This window comes from Salmo salar, chromosome 01 (genome assembly GCF_965601325.2).
Source record: "Salmo salar chromosome 01, fSalSal1, whole genome shotgun sequence".
Lineage (NCBI taxonomy): Eukaryota > Metazoa > Chordata > Actinopteri > Salmoniformes > Salmonidae > Salmo > Salmo salar.
In genome coordinates this window covers 148881819-148902706 of record NC_138291.1, presented here as the reverse complement: position 1 = coordinate 148902706, position 20888 = coordinate 148881819, and the positions used below count along the sequence as shown (strand labels likewise).

The 20888-nt window shown below is 45.1% G+C and overlaps 1 protein-coding gene across 1 annotated transcript; it reads right to left on the bottom strand.

The window, feature by feature from the left end:
• Positions 1 to 2648: 2648 nt before the first annotated feature.
• Positions 2649 to 20413, bottom strand: LOC106565430 (gelsolin). Its single transcript, XM_014132560.3, has 16 exons — positions 20240 to 20413; positions 12540 to 12737; positions 11922 to 12076; positions 11446 to 11607; positions 11041 to 11190; positions 10761 to 10850; positions 10480 to 10612; positions 9215 to 9519; positions 8527 to 8660; positions 8351 to 8441; positions 5011 to 5181; positions 4718 to 4892; positions 4496 to 4623; positions 4329 to 4406; positions 3939 to 3999; positions 2649 to 3765 (listed from the first exon to the last, which is right to left on the bottom strand). Exons 2-16 carry the CDS (start codon positions 12730 to 12732, stop codon positions 3596 to 3598), a joined length of 2196 nt encoding a protein of 731 aa, XP_013988035.1. The 5' UTR covers positions 12733 to 12737; positions 20240 to 20413; the 3' UTR covers positions 2649 to 3595.
• Between the last annotated feature and the right edge of the window lie 475 nt (positions 20414 to 20888).

Here is a 20888-nt window from a genome sequence, read left to right as displayed (position 1 = left end):
CTGGCTGGCTGGCTGGCTGGCTGGCTGGCTGGCTGGCTGGCTGGCTGGCTGGCTGGCTGGCTGGCTGGCTGGCTGGCTGGCTGGCTGGCTGGCTGGCTGGCTGGCTGGCTGGCTGGCTGGCTGGCTGGCTGGCTGGCTGGCTGGCTGGCTGGCTGGCTGGCTGGCTGGCTGGCTGGCTGGCTGGCTGGCTGGCTGGCTGGCTGGCTGGCTGGCTGGCTGGCTGGCTGGCTGGCTGGCTGGCTGGCTGGCTGGCTGGCTGGCTGGCTGGCTGGCTGGCTGGCTGGCTGGCTGGCTGGCTGGCTGGCTGGCTGGCTGGCTGGCTGGCTGGCTGGCTGGCTGGCTGGCTGGCTGGCTGGCTGGCTGGCTGGCTGGCTGGCTGGCTGGCTGGCTGGCTGGCTGGCTGGCTGGCTGGCTGGCTGGCTGGCTGGCTGGCTGGCTGGCTGGCTGGCTGGCTGGCTGGCTGGCTGGCTGGCTGGCTGGCTGGCTGGCTGGCTGGCTGGCTGGCTGGCTGGCTGGCTGGCTGGCTGGCTGGCTGGCTGGCTGGCTGGCTGGCTGGCTGGCTGGCTGGCTGGCTGGCTGGCTGGCTGGCTGGCTGGCTGGCTGGCTGGCTGGCTGGCTGGCTGGCTGGCTGGCTGGCTGGCTGGCTGGCTGGCTGGCTGGCTGGCTGGCTGGCTGGCTGGCTGGCTGGCTGGCTGGCTGGCTGGCTGGCTGGCTGGCTGGCTGGCTGGCTGGCTGGCTGGCTGGCTGGCTGGCTGGCTGGCTGGCTGGCTGGCTGGCTGGCTGGCTGGCTGGCTGGCTGGCTGGCTGGCTGGCTGGCTGGCTGGCTGGCTGGCTGGCTGGCTGGCTGGCTGGCTGGCTGGCTGTCTGTCTGTCTGTCTGTCTGTCTGTCTGTCTGTCTGTCTGTCTGTCTGTCTGTCTGTCTGTCTGTCTGTCTGTCTGTCTGTCTGTCTGTCTGTCTGTCTGTCTGTCTGTCTGTCTGTCTGTCTGTCTGTCTGTCTGTCTGTCTGTCTGTCTGTCTGTCTGTCTGTCTGTCTGTCTGTCTGTCTGTCTGTCTGTCTGTCTGTCTGTCTGTCTGTCTGTCTGTCTGTCTGTCTGTCTGTCTGTCTGTCTGTCTGTCTGTCTGTCTGTCTGTCTGTCTGTCTGTCTGTCTGTCTGTCTGTCTGTCTGTCTGTCTGTCTGTCTGTCTGTCTGTCTGTCTGTCTGTCTGTCTGTCTGTCTGTCTGTCTGTCTGTCTGTCTGTCTGTCTGTCTGTCTGTCTGTCTGTCTGTCTGTCTGTCTGTCTGTCTGTCTGTCTGTCTGTCTGTCTGTCTGTCTGTCTGTCTGTCTGTCTGTCTGTCTGTCTGTCTGTCTGTCTGTCTGTCTGTCTGTCTGTCTGTCTGTCTGTCTGTCTGTCTGTCTGTCTGTCTGTCTGTCTGTCTGTCTGTCTGTCTGTCTGTCTGTCTGTCTGTCTGTCTGTCTGTCTGTCTGTCTGTCTGTCTGTCTGTCTGTCTGTCTGTCTGTCTGTCTGCCTGCCTGCCTGCCTGCCTGCCTGCCTCCCTCCCTCCCTCCCTCCCTCCCTCCCTCCCTCCCTCCATGGGAAGCAACCTCTTTACTATGGCCATTTAAAAAGCTCAAAGCCTTAAATCATTGCCATGGAGTCGATGTACTCATCTCATACAGTTTCTATGCATACCTGGATGGAAATTGGTAGTGCATTTTAGTCTGTTTTAATAGCAGTATTTATCATCAAGACTACACGCTCTTCAGATGCTGTTACAGTACCTATACAGTATACATTACTTTACTGTATAAAACATGGTATGTGTTATACACTGAGTATACCAAACATTAGGAACACCTTCCTAATATTGAATTGCACCCCCTCAAAACAGACTCAGTTTGCAGGGGCATGGACTCTACAAGGTGTTGAAAGCATTCCACAGGGATGCTGGCCCATGTTGACTCCAATGCTTCCCACAGTTGTGTCAAGTTGACTGGATGTCCTTTGGGTGGTGGATCATTCTTGATACACACAGGAAACTGTTGAGTGTGAAAAACCCAGCAGCGTTGCAGTTGTTGACACAAACCAGTACACCTGACACCTACTACCATACCCCGTTCAAAGGCACTTAAATTTTTTTGTCTTGCCCATTCACCCTCTGAATGACACACATACACAATCCATGTCTCAATTGTCTCAAGGCTTAAAAATCCTTCTTTAACCTGTCTCCTCCCCTTCATCTACACTGATTGAAGTGGATTTAACAAGTGACATCAATAAGGGATCATAGCATTCACCTGGTCAGTCTGTCATGAAAAGAGCAGGTGTTCTTAATGTTTTGTATTGTCAGTGTATTCTGGTGTATAGTGTTACAGTATGTGTGAAGGAGGACATTGTTACATGTTACTAAACCGCTCTGTTGTAACCTATTTTTCTCATATTGAAATGATTTCTTATCATGTTTATATTTTCATATCATTATCATGCAAACTTGCTGTTGAACAGTTTCTATAAAGGTCAATGTTAATTATGATGAATTGTATTGACATACATTTGAAACTGCACTTCAAAACAAACGTTTCTCTTACACTGTTGTCCTTCAAAGCCATATTGTTATTTTCACTATGATTCAGCCTTTAAATAAAAATGATATACACTTTAAATGATATATGATGGTGACATGAGGTTTTATTGAAACAATAGTAAGGCCTGGGGAAAACCATTGAACTTGACTGCTGTTACGTTAATTGTGTGATCCTTATACTCCTGACTGGCTGACACCAAACAAATACAATGTTCCCATGTTGGTAGAGACTGCATTCACGGTAAACGACCTTTTAAATTGTTATTGCGCAATCTGTAGCTATACGGATTGATAACTAGTGAGGTTATGTCTGGCAGTGTGATTTCCTCAAAGCTTTGGCTCCCTGCCTCTGTTAGTTCAGATGATTGTAATATGCTGGGTTTCTTTATGGTGAGATACTGAATAGAAACAGCCTAATGTTGCTGACATCGTATAAAACATGTATAAAATATCTCATACATAAAATATATTTAAATCTTCATGCAGATTGTAGCAGGTGCAAAGCCTTCTCTAAGCCTGTGGTTCCATTAAAACCCTTATTATTGGTCACTTGCATGCTTATTTGCATACGTATAAAAGCAAATAAAGTCTCCAGTTTATTATCAGAAGACTGCATTGGGTCACTGCTCCTAAATATCCTTGGATGAATTTAGAAGCAGGGGTGGGCTGAAATAATGACATTATCACAATACGAAAACATTAAATGAGAAACATATGTTTTACATGTGGTGGGGGAGTAGAGCTAGTCTATTACAGTACCTTATTGACATTGTGCACCAGTGCTCTGTATCAGATATACAGGGTTATGAAAGCCTCTTCTACTCTAATCAAATCTAACCTAGAAGCTCAATATTCTTTGACACATTTCCTTTTTCAAAATGTCAAAATTCAACAAAAAGCATCCTCTCACTGGCAGTCAGAAGAAAGGAGGTTGGCAGGGCATAGAGGGTTCCCCATTAAGTCTCATGACTGGAGCTGCTCAGTGCGTGCGGTAAAGTCAGGCGGCAGGGTTAAGGGTTAAAGGTGAGGGTTCACAGCTCCAGCTCAGCCATGGCCCGCTCCAGGGGGTCGCTGGTCCAGTACTCATGGTCCCAGCCCAGGAACCAGCCGGTGAACGTGGGTGGTTCGAACCCTTGCTTGATCTTCACGATGGGTGTCCTGAGGTCACGGTTGGCAGGGTCCGTCTCAATGTAACGCACAGCTAGGGGAGGAGGGGATTCAATCATAGTTCTATAGAGAGCAGTTTTCCCAGTGGGAAACTTCTCATTCAAATCATTTTAGTCAGGAGTAATGCACTCAAAAAGACAAGGTGGCATGAACATTCTCTATGTAAAACCGTCTACAAGATAATTCATAAATCATTTTATTACTTACCGGAGGCCATCGCCTCAGTCTTCTCCTCTTCATGGGCTTCATTCCCGATCCAGACAAACACCTAGAAGAGGAATTTCAACTTTCATTAGACTATGTACAGCAATTCATCTGTTATCCACTGTTACTGTGCAGGTGTAAGAACTTCATTTGTTCACTCTTGTTGCTGAGAATTTTCCTTTACCACAGGAAATGCAGATGAGCTTTGTGATTTACATAAATTCACTGACAACCCACACTAAGACAGGGTTATATTAAGAGTATTGCACTTTTTATGTAGTTTACTTTAGTCAACCTTATATTGCTGTTACGATATAGGTCAAATTAAGATCCTATATCTGCATACTTAATAACATTCACATATCAGAAAATACCACATGCTAATTTATCTACCTGATCCCATGTGTCCAGGATCATGACATCATCAGTGGCCAGATCTTCTTGGGTCATCTCCCCAGGCACCTCCTCAATCTAAGTGGAGAAGGCGACAAGGCATTAGAAGAACCAGGGTTAAAGGTGTTTAACCATGAATGGCTTATTGTAATAATAATGGGACTCACAATGAAGTTTCCAGTCTTGTTGGAGCAGGCAAAGAGCCTGGGAGGATGGGCGTCCATCTTGTCCTTGCTTCTGAGTCTGGAGGAGGTGCGGTACGCTGCCTTCCCTCCCAGAGCCTCCCAGAAATCACCTGCATAGACACACACAATAGTCAGTTGGTTACAACATGCCACAGCCAGCCACAGAGCAAAGGTCAGCCAATGTCATTGGCACAGTGTACATACCGGTCTCTCCGCCCTCAGGCAGTTCTGAGGAGGACACCCCCAGGATAACACAGAGCTGCTGGGTGCCATTTTTCTCAGTGTCACTGGCCCCCTGGCCCATCCACACGAAGGAGGCTCCAGGAGTCACCAGGAGGAAGGCATCGTTGGAGTTCAGGTTGGAGGACACAGCATCAACCTAGAGGTGGATAAGACATGGTGGGTAGAAAATGACCACGAGTGTCATGCCTGTAAATATATTGCAGTTTAGTAGCTGATTTCAGAAAAAAGAGAGGCCTTGTCCTCATGTCACTCACCTCCACAGCTCTTGTGCACCCTGCAGAGTTGGAGCGCACCTGGAAGAGGCGTGTTTCTGCGGGGGCGGACTGGCCCCCATCTCTGGACGTACCTCCCTTGTACACCACCATGGGTTTCCCCCCGAACAGGCTCATAAGGTGAGCTGGCTCCTTGCCCTGGGCCACCCTCACCTGGACCACACAGAGCAAACATACACTGAGTATACCAAACATTAAGAACACCTGCTCTTTCCATGACAGACTGACCAGGTGAAAGCTACGATCCCTTATTTATGTCACTTGTTAAATCCACTTCTATCATTGCAGATAAAGGGGAGGTGACAGGGCGGCAGGGTAGCCTAGTGGTTAGAGCGTTGGACTTGTAATCGAAAGGTTGCAAGATTGAATCCCCGAGCTGACAAGGTAAAAATCTGTTGTTCTGTCCCTGAACAACCCACTGTTCCTAGGCCATCATTGAAAATAAGAATTTGTTCTTAACTGACTTGCCTACTTAAATAAATAAAAAATAAGGAGTTTAATCATTGAGACATGGATTGTGTATGTGTGCCATTCAGAGGGTGAATGGGCAAGACAAAACATTTAAGTGCCGGTTTGTGTCAAGAACTCAACGCTGCTGGGTTTTTCACACAACAGTTTCCCGAGCCAACGTGACAACTGTGGGAAGCATTGGAGTCAACATGGGACAGTGTGGTGAAAAACAAAAAGAATCTTGGATCTTTGGAAGAATATAATTGTATTTAATTACATCTATTTGGAAATCTACGGACATACTTGCAACGTAGCCTTGCTTGTGTCTGCAAAGATTTCCCACAGGGTGGCAGCAGTGAGCTCTGAACAACAAGGCATGAAAACACTAAGCACCAAGTGTTCTACAGCGCTCCCCACCCTACTTTTCCAGCATGCTGTGTATCTGTCTGGCTGGCTGGCTCACAGCAGGAAGTCCCGTTTAGTGGATGCAGCAAGCTTGTCTCGCCATCCACCAGCACAAAGGGGCCTTCTCTCTCTCCTCCCCTTAAAGAGCAACTGCTCCTAAAAAGCAACTTCTTGATTAGAAAATTGCCAATGTGGCATCGATGAGTCAGAAAAATGTATTTTGTGTAAAAATTAACTACAAATGAACTTTTGATCCTAATGTCAGTCTCGTCCAAAACTGAGATTTGCGAGATGATAGGATAAATTGAACAGTATGTCATGGAATGACGAGTACCGTAACGGTTTTCAGTGGGTTGGATTTATTTGAATTGTTCCCACAGCTGGCAGCACCCAATCATCAATTCAGAGCGCAGTTGCATGCGACCCAAACGTAATACCCATGGTCAATTTGATTTGACATTCGATATCCCTATCGGGGCTAGTTAGGGACCATCAATAAATTACACAAGGTACATGGGACAATATTTTAAAAGGTCCATAGCTCCAAATTTCAATGACTTAAAAACCTAAAACCAACTAAAATCTTATACAAATATTAAAAGCATTTAATGAGACAACTAAAAGATGTGCAACATGAAAATGTTATCCCACTTACGTTGTGTAATTTATTGATAATTTATTGATATCCCAAGCGATGGGATATCCAAAGTCTGACTGTGTGCATTTCTCACTGTTTAGTCACTCGAGTGCATTTGTTCTCCTCTTAACACCATTCCTGACATTTTGGGACCTGGGTGAGCCTGCACAAAGCCTTGTTCAGTTTTTTTGGTTTTCAAAATTGGAGACTACTAATTGGAGAAATAGAGATTAGGTGCTTATTGCACAGAGTTAATGAAGAAGTCTACCTCTGTACTGAAAACATGTGTGAGGCAATGTTGCAATCTTGGATGTTTAGTATGATGACTAATTTCCATGCACTGAGTTCCTCTAAATACTGTTTCTGTTGAATGACTATGAATCACACTGTTACAAATGTATGTATGATTATTTGTGTGTCAAATCAAATCAATTTGAATGTGTCACATGTGCCGAATTCAATAGGTGTAGACCTTACAGTGAAATGCTTACTTACAAGCCCTTAACCAACAATGCTTTAACACTTTCTTTTCTTAAAACTTCTTAAGTAAAAAATAGATAAATAAAAAATAGAAAATAAAAGTAACAAATAATTAAACAGCAGCAGTAAAATAACAATAGCGAGGCTATATACAGGGGGTACCAGTACAGAGTCAATGTGCGGGGGCACCGGATAGTTGATGTAATATGTACATGTACGTAGAGTTAAAGTGACTATGCATAGATAATAAACAGAGAGTAGCATCAGCGTAAAAGAGGGGTCTGGGTCGCCATCAGCTGTTAGACATCATGGACAGTTTGATGGAACATAAACAGGTTTGTGACTGACGTTTCCACCCTGGTGGGCTTCTCCACAAATGTAGGATCACTGTTAGTCATGCATTACAACAAATCAATTAAATTACTACGTAGTGCAGGTCCCAATTTTTCACACTGGCTTTAGACAGGAAGGTGAGACTGACAGGCACAGACAGACAGATACACAGAAAGAGATGGTTGCAGACATTCCCAGAGCATGGAACCTTATACAGAGCCAAGGCATGATCTAGCCAAATCATAATGAACTTCAGTATATAAGACAACCTACAACAGCGTTTCCCAAACTCGGTTTGGGGACCCCAAGGTGTGCATGTTTTGGTTGTTGCTCTAGCACTACACAGCAGATTCAAATAATCGAAGCTTGATGATGAGTTCCTTATTTGAATCAGCTGTGTAGTGCTAGGACAAAAAAACTAAATGTGCACCCCTTGGGGTCCCCAGGACGGAGTTTGGGTAAAGCTGACCTAGAATCACTGGTGGCCTCTATTTAACCTATGCAATGGTCCTTGCTTGAGTTGAGCACATCTCATAAGGACGAGCAAGACAGCTCTTTGTTCCTACAACAGGTCAGGCAATTGGCTCGTCTGGGAACAGTAACTGTGTCAGAGTGCCGAAGCATCAGAATCCGAGAGGATAAAGGGAACTCCCTCATAAACATGGCCCTGGAATGTCCTGTTTTGGGTCCCTGTTGATTTCAACCAGCTGATTTCTCTGTAAACACATTGAGCCACATCAGTTAAATACACTGCTCTGTACTGAGTTATGCAGCCCTGAGAGGGGAGTACCAGGGTGGTAATAGGAGAACCTGAAACCTGGAGAGAGAAAGCAAATGAAGGACAGGAAACAATGAGAGGAGAGGGAGAGTGACACACGGGGTTACACGGGGTTACTGGTTCGAATATAGATGAGGCTAAGAGGAAACCATAAAGAAAAGGAATATGCGATGGGAAAAGAAAGCCACTTCTATACACACACACACCCACCCACCCACTCACAAACACACATTCATTACCTGCACTGGCCCACCACCAAGCTCATCGTCCAACTGGGCACCCAAGATGGCTGAAGCACCAATTTCGTCCTGGGAAGAGTCACTTCCTTGCCTAAGAGAGATTCTAGTTAGCAATGTATCTCTTCTGATGGTCTCTCTACTGTTTCATTTTACTTTTACTTTAGTGTCTCTCTTACCACATGTAGATGATGTGCCCTTGGCGTCCTCCATGGTGGTAGTTATAGAGGATGATGTAACTGTCTCCACCATAGAACTGTCCATGTGTGGAGGGGTCCACTTCCACCTTGTCTGATCCCTCAATACGCCAGATCTGTACATAAACATACGCATGATGTGACCCCTAGTGGTGGCAGGCTACCAAAACAGAGCTATGTATGTAAATACAAATTCATGCCCCTTTCATTTGGTTGCTATCTGTTCATCAGAGATTTCCTACTTTAATATCCTTCCTCTATCGGCTACATTGGGCAGAAACCCGAGCATACCTCCCTCACAGTCTACATAGATTAACTCACAGAATGCTTTTTACTGTATAATAGCCCTAATACATAACGTTGATAGTTACAGCAATACTGGGGTGGCAGGTAGCCTTGTGGTTAGAGTGTTGGGCCAGTAACCGAAAGGTTGCTAGATCGAATCCCCGAGCTGACAAGGTAAAAATCGGTTGTTCTGCCCCTGAATAAGGCAGTTAACCCACTGTTCCTAGGCCATCATTGTAAATAAGAATTTGTTCTTAACTGACTTGCCTAGTTAAATAAAGGTTAAATAAAAAAATTACAAATAAATCCTGATCCTGATAGTTACTCTGGGAAGGCTTGTCGTACAATGTGGGCACAGGCCCAGCCATTCATCTTGTCCACCCACCTGCTTCTCTCCGTTGCCGCCATCCACCATGCCGTGCTGGGCAGACATGGCGGGGGAGTCGTGGAGTGTGGCAGCATCAAATGGCACCTTCTCTAGCTTGGCGATGCTGTTGGAGACATAGGCCACACCCAGACCCTCCGTCTGGTCCTTGTCACGCCAGTTCTTGAAGAACTGTTTGAAGAGAGGCGTCTCTCCCATCTCCGGCAGGATCTGCACCTGGGTGTGTTTCGGGTAGCCCATCTTCTTGATGAACTCATCTGCTGCCTTCATGGCTGCCTTACGCTCCTCCAGGTTGGCTTCTTTACCTGAGTAAGAGTGTGTGGAAGAGGGGTGAGAAATACAAAAAGTGGTTTTAATGAATTCAACCACTTAGAAACTATAAAGACGGAGGACTTTATATAAATAACGGAGGACAATTATATTTTGAATTAAGAACAACACCTTTCAGTTGCATCCAGGGGCATAAATTGTGTACGGTAGGGTATGGCGGTCGCCATACCTTAGCTCAACACCAGAAATGTAAAATAGGCTACTAAAATCATTCCAATCCTGATTAAAAGGCAAATGTAGTTTAGTGGTATTAGAAGGCTGACTTTAGAACTACGCGGACACCTGGGAGTGGGAGGGAGGTTGTTTGTGTGGCTGGCAGGCTTTATGGGAGGCACTTCGATGCAGCTGCGGGGAACAGCAAGACTTTTTCTCAAAACAGTGCAGAGTTAAAGATGGCTGTAGTAGATGGCTTTGGCTAGGTAACTGCTGTTTGACTTCACATGAAACTAAACTAGTTTTAATCCCGGTGCTGAGATCGTGCGTTGCAACGAATTATTGTATGACGTGTTTGTAGAATGTTAAGTCCCCTATTGACTGAGGTGATTGAAGCTACAGCAACAAGGTGATAATGGCTGGAAGTTGTTTTTGCTGTTCTCCAAATGGCATATTAGAGTTTTTAAATGGTGTAGAAATGCAGTAAATGAGCTTAAATTTTATACACATTCCTTTGAGGTTAAGCTGAGATAACACCCCTGGTTGCATCATATGCTCTCTGTGGAAGTTTATCATGTGACACTGTTCAAGACAATGTCTCATTCTCTAAATGTGGTCTGTAATGCTATGTGTTACCAAATAGACATAACAGCAGCCATACCATGCCAACACAAGTCCAGCTACAGTGCCTTCATTGACTGGTTGAATTGGTGGAGTGTTGCAAACTGTGAAAAATCAGCTGATCATAAATGTGTCTTTGATATTGGGTGACCCCAGCTGACCTTTCCAGATGAAGATCTTGCCATCGGAGCCGTGATCAAGGATGAAGCAGTCGCTGGACTCCAATGCACTCTGGGAGAATGGGTTCTCTGCTGCCACCATGGACATGGCCATGTCTCCACTGGCATTTGACACCTGGGGGAGAGGAGGAGCGACAGAGGAAGAATTGTAGAGAGATCAGAGACATGTATGTGAAAAGTCCTCAGGGTCTATATGAGATGTTCTCATTATGCAGCTAGACCAGTTGATCTTGGTTTCAGTAGATTGTTCCCTGTATTCCCACCTTGTACAGTTTGGCCATCTTCCTGTTTGAGGCATCTGCTTTGATGTCATCAGAAGATCCTTCAGGAAAGTCGGGTTTATCTCCCAGAACCTGAAGACGCACAGAGAAGATCCCTTTTAGATATACTTTTGAAAATTAAACAATGCTTTAACCACAGCTGGAGTTTATTCAAAAGTCCATTATGCACCATTAAACAACATAATAAACGTCAACCAATCACAGACAGAAAGAGTGATAGAGTAAGAAGACTCTCCTGTTCTTTAGTTGTTTCTGATCTCACCTCTATCATCTTGTCTCTCTCTGCTCCCTCGTCACACACGTACACGCGAGCTCGCCCACTGCGCTCGTTGTCACGGATACCCTTGGCAACCTGAGTGGCCTTCAGCTTCTCAAAGTTGTTGCTCTGGGAGCCACACCACTGGTAGATCTCCTGTGGGAGGGGGGATACACAACAAACAGGATACGTGATGTGGTCAGCATCGACCAGGAATTTGTTTGCAAGAATTGTATGTGTATTCGGACAATCTTTCTATTAAACGTTTCTCTTTTCTCTTAAACAAGACGTGAAACATACAATGTGCATGCTTCTCTGTTTATTTTATTGAAATGTGACGCCAATGTTTGATGACGCTATGTCGTATGAAATTAAAAGTACACCATCTCCCTCAGGCTGATGGTAACTCACGCTGCCCAGGTCCAGGATGAAGCAGTCTCCCTGGTTGAAGCTGTCCCAGCTGACAGGCACCTCTGTCGCCCTGACAACACGCCGACCTTTGACCTGTAGCACCCGCTGCATAACCACCTCGTTGGTAACAACATGTTTGAACCCAGATGCTACGCCTCCTTTCTAAAACAGTGACAAAAGATATGGCACGGTTAATATGGAGCCATTCACATTTCTAGGGCATATTTCCACCATTAGATTAGATTAACTTTATTATCACAACAAGGGGATAATACAAGGAGGGCATACTTTATACCTATTAAAAGGTTGATGTACTCCAAAACCATTTAGGTATAGTTTATACTTTATAGTTTATAACAATACCCCTGCCTGAGGTATGAATGCAATATTATGTGTGTCATGGCCTGGATTTGTAGCAATAATGCCAAAACTGTCAAAGAGAATTCTAATTGTCATCTCAAATAACATCTCCTCACCAAGTACTTCAGTCCAGCCTTGAAGTAACCCAGCAATACTTTGGACTCATGTCCCTGGACCTCACGGTACTGGACGGGTTTACCTCCCAAATGGTCATCCATCTGGACAGTGAAGATGGCTGCTGCTCCACTCTCATCCTGGGTGCAGAAGTCGCCTGGAGCAGAAAAACCACAGAGGTTAAACTCAACCTCTGAATTGCAATGTTTTGCTCTCTTGTCTCTGTCAATGGAGGCCCAACCCCCAATGGCTACTTAGTCTGCTAGATTCCACAGATGTCATGGATGACTATTTCCCTGAAGCAAAACTCAATGGACACATACCGGTACATCGAATGAACCAAGTTTGAGTATCACTCACTTAGTCCATTTCCCATAACATTCTGCTAGGGTTCTATCTAACAGGCTGCCTAGAAGCAGGGATGATCAACTAAATGAAATGGGCCTGACTCAGCATTCTGTCTGTGCACATCAATCATAGAGATAGAATTACAGTACATAACCACCACAAGTCAGTGACTTGAAAGAGGATGCCCATTCTAGTAAAAGTATTTCTATGATGTCAATCATATCCACCAGGGTTTGTAATGCAACCCATCCTGCTCCTGGTTCTGTCCTCACCCAGCCAGAAGTGCAGGTCATACTGCAGGTTCCCGGAGCGCTGCTTGATGGTGTTGAGGATGAGGTAGGCATCTCCCGTGTAGAAGCTTCCATAAAGATTCTCTGGCACAGCCACCAGGTCAAACTTCTCAATCCTCCACACCTGCAGGCCTGCCTGCTGGCCAGCCTTCTCAAACTCAGGATGGTACACCATGCTGCCTGCATGGAAAGATCACACACACATGCTTTGATAGAGGATATTGATAATATGGAACACTATTAATTCACCAATTTCCAAGTTATACTGAGACAGTAAGATAAGAACAAATATGACCTCAGGACCAAGATCTAGTGAAAGACAAGAAAAGTCTTGTCTCTACAATTTATGGACATAGTTTGCAGAAGGGAGCCACTCCCTTCACTGAGAGCTGTTGTCATGGATATAAAGATAACATTTAGAGTCGTGAGTTAATAATGTGTGATGTGGTGACTCATTGGTGCCCTGTGCTGTTGGGTGCTTCCTCCTCTCTCTGATCGGAAAGTGCTGTGACTCAGTTTGAGACGGGTAGCCCCAGCAGTGGTGCCACCACAGTATACAGTGAGGGAAAAAAGTATTTGATCCCCTGCTGATTTTGTACATTTGCCCACTGACAAAGAAATGATCAGTCTATAATTTTAATGGTAGGTTTATTTGAAGAGATTTTTAAGACTTGAGGAGCATATCCTGTAAATGTCTAACTTAATGCCTATCCTCTTTGCAGGTCACTATAGTGACCACACGAAAGCGTGTCAAAATGTTCAGTCAGTGGTCTAGATGCCATGTAATCATGCTTAAGTTGGTTCCTGCACTTAGACAGTAGCCCTGCCACACACTGTTTCCACAGCAACCAAACACATTAGGTGATGCCCACTGAAAGGGAAGTGTCATATTTGCTCAGCTTTCGAAAGCAGTAACTGATCAAGATAAGATTACAAGGCCTCGTTTCTTATCCGTTTTCAAACACACAACAACAACAACAGTTCAAATAAAATGAGAAGTTAGATTACTGTTACGCTAGGCCTACATCTCCATAGCATAACACACCCTGAATGAATTTTATCCACACTTAACATCCCAGACAGCGCAAACAGGCTGCTCTGTGCTCCTAAATGAGGCCATGTTCTAGAGAGTAAACAGTGTTTTCTGCACCGGGGCCCATCTGCGTGCCTCAGGACTCAAGTCTCCAACTAATATATTTCGGGAAAGACTGCAGTTTGTTGCTCCTTCTCAATTTCTATGACTAACCCTTAGCAGCAGAGCATGGAAAACATCCACACGTGACCTTGTTTGGGAGAGAATTCAGGCAACCCTAACCCCGAAGAATATGATGTTCCTTTTTCCTCTGTCTCTACTCTTTTGTAACCTATGACAAATTTCACAAGCAGCCATATACTTATTTTCCAGCTCTTTTCTTACATGAAGACATGGTAGTAAGTCTTAAAGCCATCATAATCATCGTAAAGTTCTGTATTGATGTATTATTGTAGTTCTCAAACACACGGGTATCTGTCCTGTTACAAATTTCACAGGGGGAACAATCTGCCACTAGAGAGAGCAAACAGAGAACAAACCTTGGGCTATAAACAACACACTGATTACTGTTTCAGTTGAATATACACTGCTCAAAAAAATAAAGGGAACACTTAAACAACACAATGTAACTCCAAGTCAATCACACTTCTGTGAAATCAAACTGTCCACTTAGGAAGCAACACTGATTGACAATACATTTCACATGCTGTTGTGCAAATGGAATAGACAACAGGTGGAAATTATAGGCAATTAGCAAGACAACCCCAATAAAGGAGTGGTTCTGCAGGTGGGGACCACAGACCACTTCTCAGTTCCTATGCTTCCTGGCTAATGTTTTGGTCACTTTTGAATGCTGGCGGTGCTTTCACTCTAGTGGTAGCATGAGACGGAGTCTACAACCCACACAAGTGGCTCAGGTAGTGCAGCTCATCCAGGATGGCACATCTATGGAGCTGTGGCAAGAAGGTTTGCTGTGTCTGTCAGCGTAGTGTCCAGAGCATGGAGGCGTTACCAGGAGACAGGCCAGTACATCAGGAGACATGGAGGAGGCCGTAGGAGGGCAACAACCCAGCAGCAGGACCGCTACCTCCGCCTTTGTGCAAGGAGGAGCAGGAGGAGCACTGCCAGAGCCCTGCAAAATGACCTCCAGCAGGCCACAAATGTGCATGTGTCTGCTCAAACGGTCAGAAACAGGCTCCATGAAGGTGGTATGAGGGCCCGACGTCCACAGGTGGGGGTTGTGCTTACAGCCCAACACCGTGCAGGACGTTTGGCATTTGCCAGAGAACACCAAGATTGGCAAATTCGCCACTGGCGCCCTGTGCTCTTCACAGATGAAAGCAGGTTCACACTGAGCACATGTGACAGAGTCTGGAGACGCCGTGGAGAACGTTCTGCTGCCTGCAACATCCTCCAGCATGACAGGTTTGGCGGTGGGTCAGTCATGGTGTGGGGTGGCATTTCTTTGGTGGGCCGCAGAGCCCTCCATGTGCTCGCCAGAGGTAACCTGACTGCCATTAGGTACCGAGATGAGATCCTCAGACCCCTTGTGAGACCATATGCTGGTGCTGTTGGTCCTGGGTTCCTCCTAATGCAAGACAATGCTAGACCTCATGTGGCTGGTGGGTGTCAGCAGTTCCTGCAAGAGGAAGGCATTGATGCTATGGACTGGCCCGCCCGTTCCCCAGACCTGAATCCAATTGAGCACATCTGGGACATCATGTCTCGCTCCATCCACCAACGCCACGTTGCAACACAGACTGTCCAGGAGTTGGCGGATGCTTTAGTCCAGGTCTGGGAGGAGATCCCTCAGGAGACCATCTGCCACCTCATCAGGAGCATGCCCAGGCATTGTAGGGAGGTCATACAGGTACGTGGAGGCCACACACACTTCTGAGCCTCATTTTGACTTGTTTTAAGGACATTACATCAAAGTTGGATCATCCTGTAGTGTGGTTTTCCACTTTAATTTTGAGTGTGACTCCAAATACAGACCTCCATGGGGTGATAAATTGGATTTCCATTGATTATTTTTGTGTGATTTTGTTGTCAGCACATTCAACTATGTAAAGAAAAAAGTATTTAATAAGATTATTTCTTTCATTCAGATCTAGGATGTGTTGTTTAAGTGTTCCCTTTATTTTTTTGAGCAGTATATAATAATTTGATAAACACCAGATCATGAAGTCAGATTTACAGCTAACAGGGATCTAAGGAACATGGGACTAAACACCTCCCTCTGCAACTGGATCCTGGACTTCCTGACGGGCCGCCCCCAGGTGGTAAGGGTAGGTAACAACACATCAGCCACGCTGGTCCTCAACACTTGGGCCGCTCAGGGTGCATGCTCAGTCCCCTCCTGTACTCCCTGTTCACTCATGACTGCACGGCCAGGCACAACTCCAACACCATCATTAAGTTTGCCGATGACACAACAGTGGTAGGTCTGATCATCGATAACGACGAGACAGCCTATAGCGAGGAGGTCAGAGACCTCACTGTGTGGTGCCAGGACCAGACAAAGGAGATGATTGTGGACTACAGGAAAAGGAGGGCCGAGCACGCTCCCATTCTCATCGATGGGGCTGCAGTGGAGCAGATTGAGACCTTCAAGTTCCTTGGTGTCCACATCACCAACAAACTAACATGGTCCAAGCACACCATGACAGTTGTGAAGCGGGCACGACAAAACCTATTCCCCCTCAGGAGACTGAAAAGATTTGGCATGGGTCCTCAGATCCTCAAAAAGTTCTACAGCTGCACCATCGAGAGCATACTGACTGGTTGCATCACTGCCTGGTATGGCAACTGCTCGGCCTCCGACACAAGGCACTACAGAGGGTAGTGCGTACGGCACAGTACATCACTGGGGCCAAGTTTCCTGCCATCCAGGACCTCTATACTAGGCGGTGTCAGTGGAAGGCCCTAAAAATTGTCAAAGACTCCAGCCACCCTAGTCATAGACTGTTCTCTCTGCTACCGCACAGCAAGCGGAACCGGAGTGCCAAGTCTAGGTCAAAGAGATTTCTAAACAGCTTCTACCCCCAAGCCATAAGACACCTGAACATCTAATCAAATGGCTACCCAGACTATTTGCATTGCCCCCCCCCCCCCCCCCCCCTCCCCTTACGCTGCTGCTACTCTCTGTTATTATCGATGCATAGTCACTTTAATAACTCTACCTACATGTACATATTACCTCAATTACCTCGGCCCCGCACATTGACTCTGTACCGGTACTCCCTGTATATATCCTCGCTATTGTTATTTTACAGCTGCTCTTTAATTATTTGTTACTTTTATTTCTTATTCTTATTTTTTTAGGTAAAAAAATATATAATAATAATAATGAACTGCATTGTTTGTTAGGGCTTGTAAGTAAGCATTTCACTGTAAGGTTGTATTCGGCGCATGTGACAAATAAAATTTGATTTGAACTACTGTATATTGACAGGTCAGCTTTTACCTGAAACTCCGTCCAACACCATGAACATTGACATGTCTCCAGATAGAGAGAACCATAGAAATAAATGATGAATGAATAGAAGGTGCTTGAAACCTCTAACCCTGGCAATTCGACTGGTAAACTCATCATGGGTACCTTCGCAATGGCTGCTTGGTATTGTGAGGTAATTTCCATGGTAACGTAGAATGTTCATTCAAATGATGCTAACTGGATGTGGCTCATGCAATGGAATGCATTTTTTGTAATGTAATTTGAGTTGATTCAACAAATCAAAGCATAGATTGCTGGGTACACTTCCTGCTTTTGCTTCCTGCTTTGCTCCTATGGGTACACTTGCAATAACCGTCAATCCACCCATTACGCCATCATTGACTTGAATGGGGACAACCGTTCTATTCATTCTTATTTCTATGGAGAGAACTACACCTGCAGCTCACTATGTTTCCATGCCTTGATCAATTTGAATTAAATGAAATCCCATGATCAAGGGAAATGTACTCTCAGTAGTTAATTTGCAACTTTTTGCAGTATGAAGTATGATGTTACATGACCAAATACCTGGAACTGTGATCTCTACTCTGACAGAGAGGACTGTTCGGTCTGTCACGTCTCATCAGAGAAAGCAGCTAATTAAGTTGCATTGCATATATGATTAATTTCTGTATATGACATGAATACATGCTTTTATCAAAATATATTGCAGCAACCTGACAAGTGACACTGCTGCAACTTTACTTAGATACAAGCAACAGTATCTTCCCCTGTAATTACGTGTCTGCTTCTGTGCTAGGAGAGGGGATGTCATTTGTTTACTGTAAATCATGTCCCTGGACCTCACAGTGTTGACTAGCAATGCTATACTAGCAGAAATGACTATATACTATATGCCTATGTTATGTGTCACTGTCAACACAAACTATACTCTAACTCAGTCACTTCTCTGATGATAATCTGCTCTGTGTTCTGGTCAGTGACTCAGAGGGGGTAGTTTGGTAGACTCCATACTCCACAGGAGGGAGAATAAATAGAACAGATCACCTGACTGCTGGTCCCAGTCTCATTGGCACATGAGGATAACAGAGCTGCCCCATGCAAATCCTCAAGACTTCCGCAAGTCATTACCTGTCCCTCTTCTCCACAACCACATAAAAGTTAGTCAGTCATTCCAGTATTCCCGCCCCCAGAGACTTGCTGCTGGCCTGTACGCTGCACCCCTCCCCCACCAACCAGCCCCTTTTTACTCCTCAGTATCAGATGAACTGGAAAAAGCTTGGAATGTGTTCTGGGTTAGCTGCTGCAAGGTCTTCACTGAGGCCCAGAGAAAGGAGGGATGCTGGATTTGAGAAACTGCATTGTACTGAGAGCTGTTGCTATAAACCAATTACGTTATAGATTACATGAAATACACGATCATAACTTTTTGGTTTTCCTGTTTCCTCGTTTTTTGCTCTCAGCAGTCTGATAGGGTTCAAGTGTTAAGTCTAGTACTCAAATCAATGCATTGATGACGATCTTCACGTCCATCCTAAGTTTCCTATAGTTCGGTTTGGAAGAGAGATTCCTCAGTACTAATTTAGGGGTGACTCATTTTCTCCACTCAGGCCTCTCCCTCAGCTGAGTGTGTATCATGTGCCTACCCTCAACTCTACAGGCCTTCCCAGATAGACATTCAGTTTGGCTCCTTTAACCCCTTCTTTCAGCAGTGTTTACACAGAGTATAACATCACCTGGAGAGGAAGAGAATCAGAGCCAGACTGACTTTATGGCAGTGTAAACACATAACTCCGGTTATAAGGCCGGACATTAAACTTGTGCGTGGGTGGGTACCGTTTCTAAAAGGGTTCAAAGTCAAGGACAAATAACGTCTTATTTACCTGGCTTCTCTTTCATTCTCTCTCGCATAAAAGTAATGACGCACATAACACGCGCACGCACACACACTTATATATGGTTATTGCTCCAGCTAAAACAGTGGATAAAGTGTGATAAAGTGAGGCACAGAGGGATTAGGTGTGCTATAATTTGTGGCATCAGACAGCTTTCCCTGGTCTGGGCCCTCTCATATCTGTGTAGGTAAGAATAAGACACTTCCCCTGCTGACTGAGCGCCAGGTTGCTCTGTCTCACACAAACGCATGCGCGCGCACACACACACAAACACACACACACATCACATTTTTTTACAGGCCAACACGCAACACTGTAACTTCCTCTTATATTGGTTATTCATCATGCAAGGCCAGTGTTTGGAGTTGTGAGTGTTTCTATGGTGACTAAGGATGTCTATTTATAGATATGAGAATGCCCAACTGTTGATGGGATATGCACAGTAGGCATAGACAAACAGGCAATCATGTGTGCCATTTGATTGACACATACTTGCACACCCTTTCAAACAATATACATTTAGCAGGAATATTTTCATATTGTAAAATTATCATTCATAATTTGACAGTCACTGTATATAGTGATGCATGCATTCAGAAGCATCTCTCTCTCTCTCTCTGTCGTGCAAGACCTATAAACGCTTATACAACTTTAACAAAGTTATTATGTTATTACAAAGTTGTAACAGTTTCATTAATTATAGTTTACAAAGGAGGGAATCATCAGAGTGTAAGATCTTCTTTCACATATTATAACGGTTTGTGCATCTAAATGTAATCTGACATCTTGATGTTGGAGTCTTTTCTTTGTTCTCTTTTTATTGGCAAATGTCAATGTTTTTTCCTATGGTTTCATCCACGTTTTTCACTGTCGGTCCACATGGCATCCTCAGATATAATAATTTGGCCTAGCTCAGTTTATTAAGTCATTGTCTCTGTTAACATTTTTGTCAATCATAATGATGGCTGTTTTACTCCAATTACGCACAAAAATCATCATTCACCAAATATCGGATGCATAAACAGAAAGGGAAAAAACACTCGAATCACCCACACTAAAAGTTTCAGCAAATAGTATCAAAGCAGCGAAACATCGCCAGTAGAATAGGACTGAATGCATATTTCGTTTATGTTTTAAATCGTAGCCTATGAGTATAGCCTAATGATCATCGAAATAATAACGGTCCGGTTCTGGTTAAATCAGCGCTGTCAGTGGCATCTATCTTGCTTCATTGATTTAATGCATCATTGTAACAGACACCAGAGTGGCGGTACACAAAGTCAAATTAATTGCTTACCCTATGCTGTGTGATTTAGACGTTTTCTAGGCCGCGGCGGGTGTTTTGGGGCTGCAGGAGAGGGTTTAATTCGCTTGGCAGGGTGTGTTGGTGCGTCTGGCTTGGGCGGAGCAACTCCCTAAATGACACTCGCGCTACAGGGGGATCAAGCTGGCATGTGGTGCCGCGTTCAAGTGCAAGTCGGAACTGCGGGTGTATAACCAGTTAGCAAGTCGGATATTTCAGAGTTCCGATTAGCACATGAACGCGGCATAACCCCTCCCTGTCTGACAACCACAGATGACAACGGAGCACGATAACCTATTACAGCCCACCACTTTTGTATGAATACCATACGGAGTACAACTGTGTCTTGCAAATTCTCTGTTTTTAATGGCTTGTTTGTTTGAAAGCACATAATAAAAATGTGCTCTCTTTCTCTCAATGTTATGCATTCAAACGTGGCCATAAAACACTGAAAAACGATTAACTAAATACCGGGAAACATTGCCCACGCTTGCGTTGCAGTTTATTTTGACAAAAGTTTGACACAGGGGCACAACTTTGGTTTTAGAAGTGGGGGGATATAATTATTATTCTTTTGTCTGATAAACACTCCAAACAGCCTACCCAACTGCTCCGAGACATCCGCATGGTCCCAAAGTAAACC

What these genes read in the sequence shown, in the direction of transcription:
- LOC106565430 (XM_014132560.3), bottom strand. Translation starts at nt 12,732, where the DNA reads ATGGTGTACCATCCTGAGTTTGAGAAGGCTGGCCAGCAGGCAGGCCTG. An exon ending in AGATGGCCAAACTGTACAAG is followed by an intron (nt 10,613 to 10,760) that starts GTGGGAATACAG and finishes CCTCTCCCCCAG; the next exon opens with GTGTCAAATGCCAGTGGAGA. An exon ending in GACTGAGGCGATGGCCTCCG is followed by an intron (nt 3,766 to 3,938) that starts GTAAGTAATAAA and finishes CTCCTCCCCTAG; the next exon opens with CTGTGCGTTACATTGAGACG.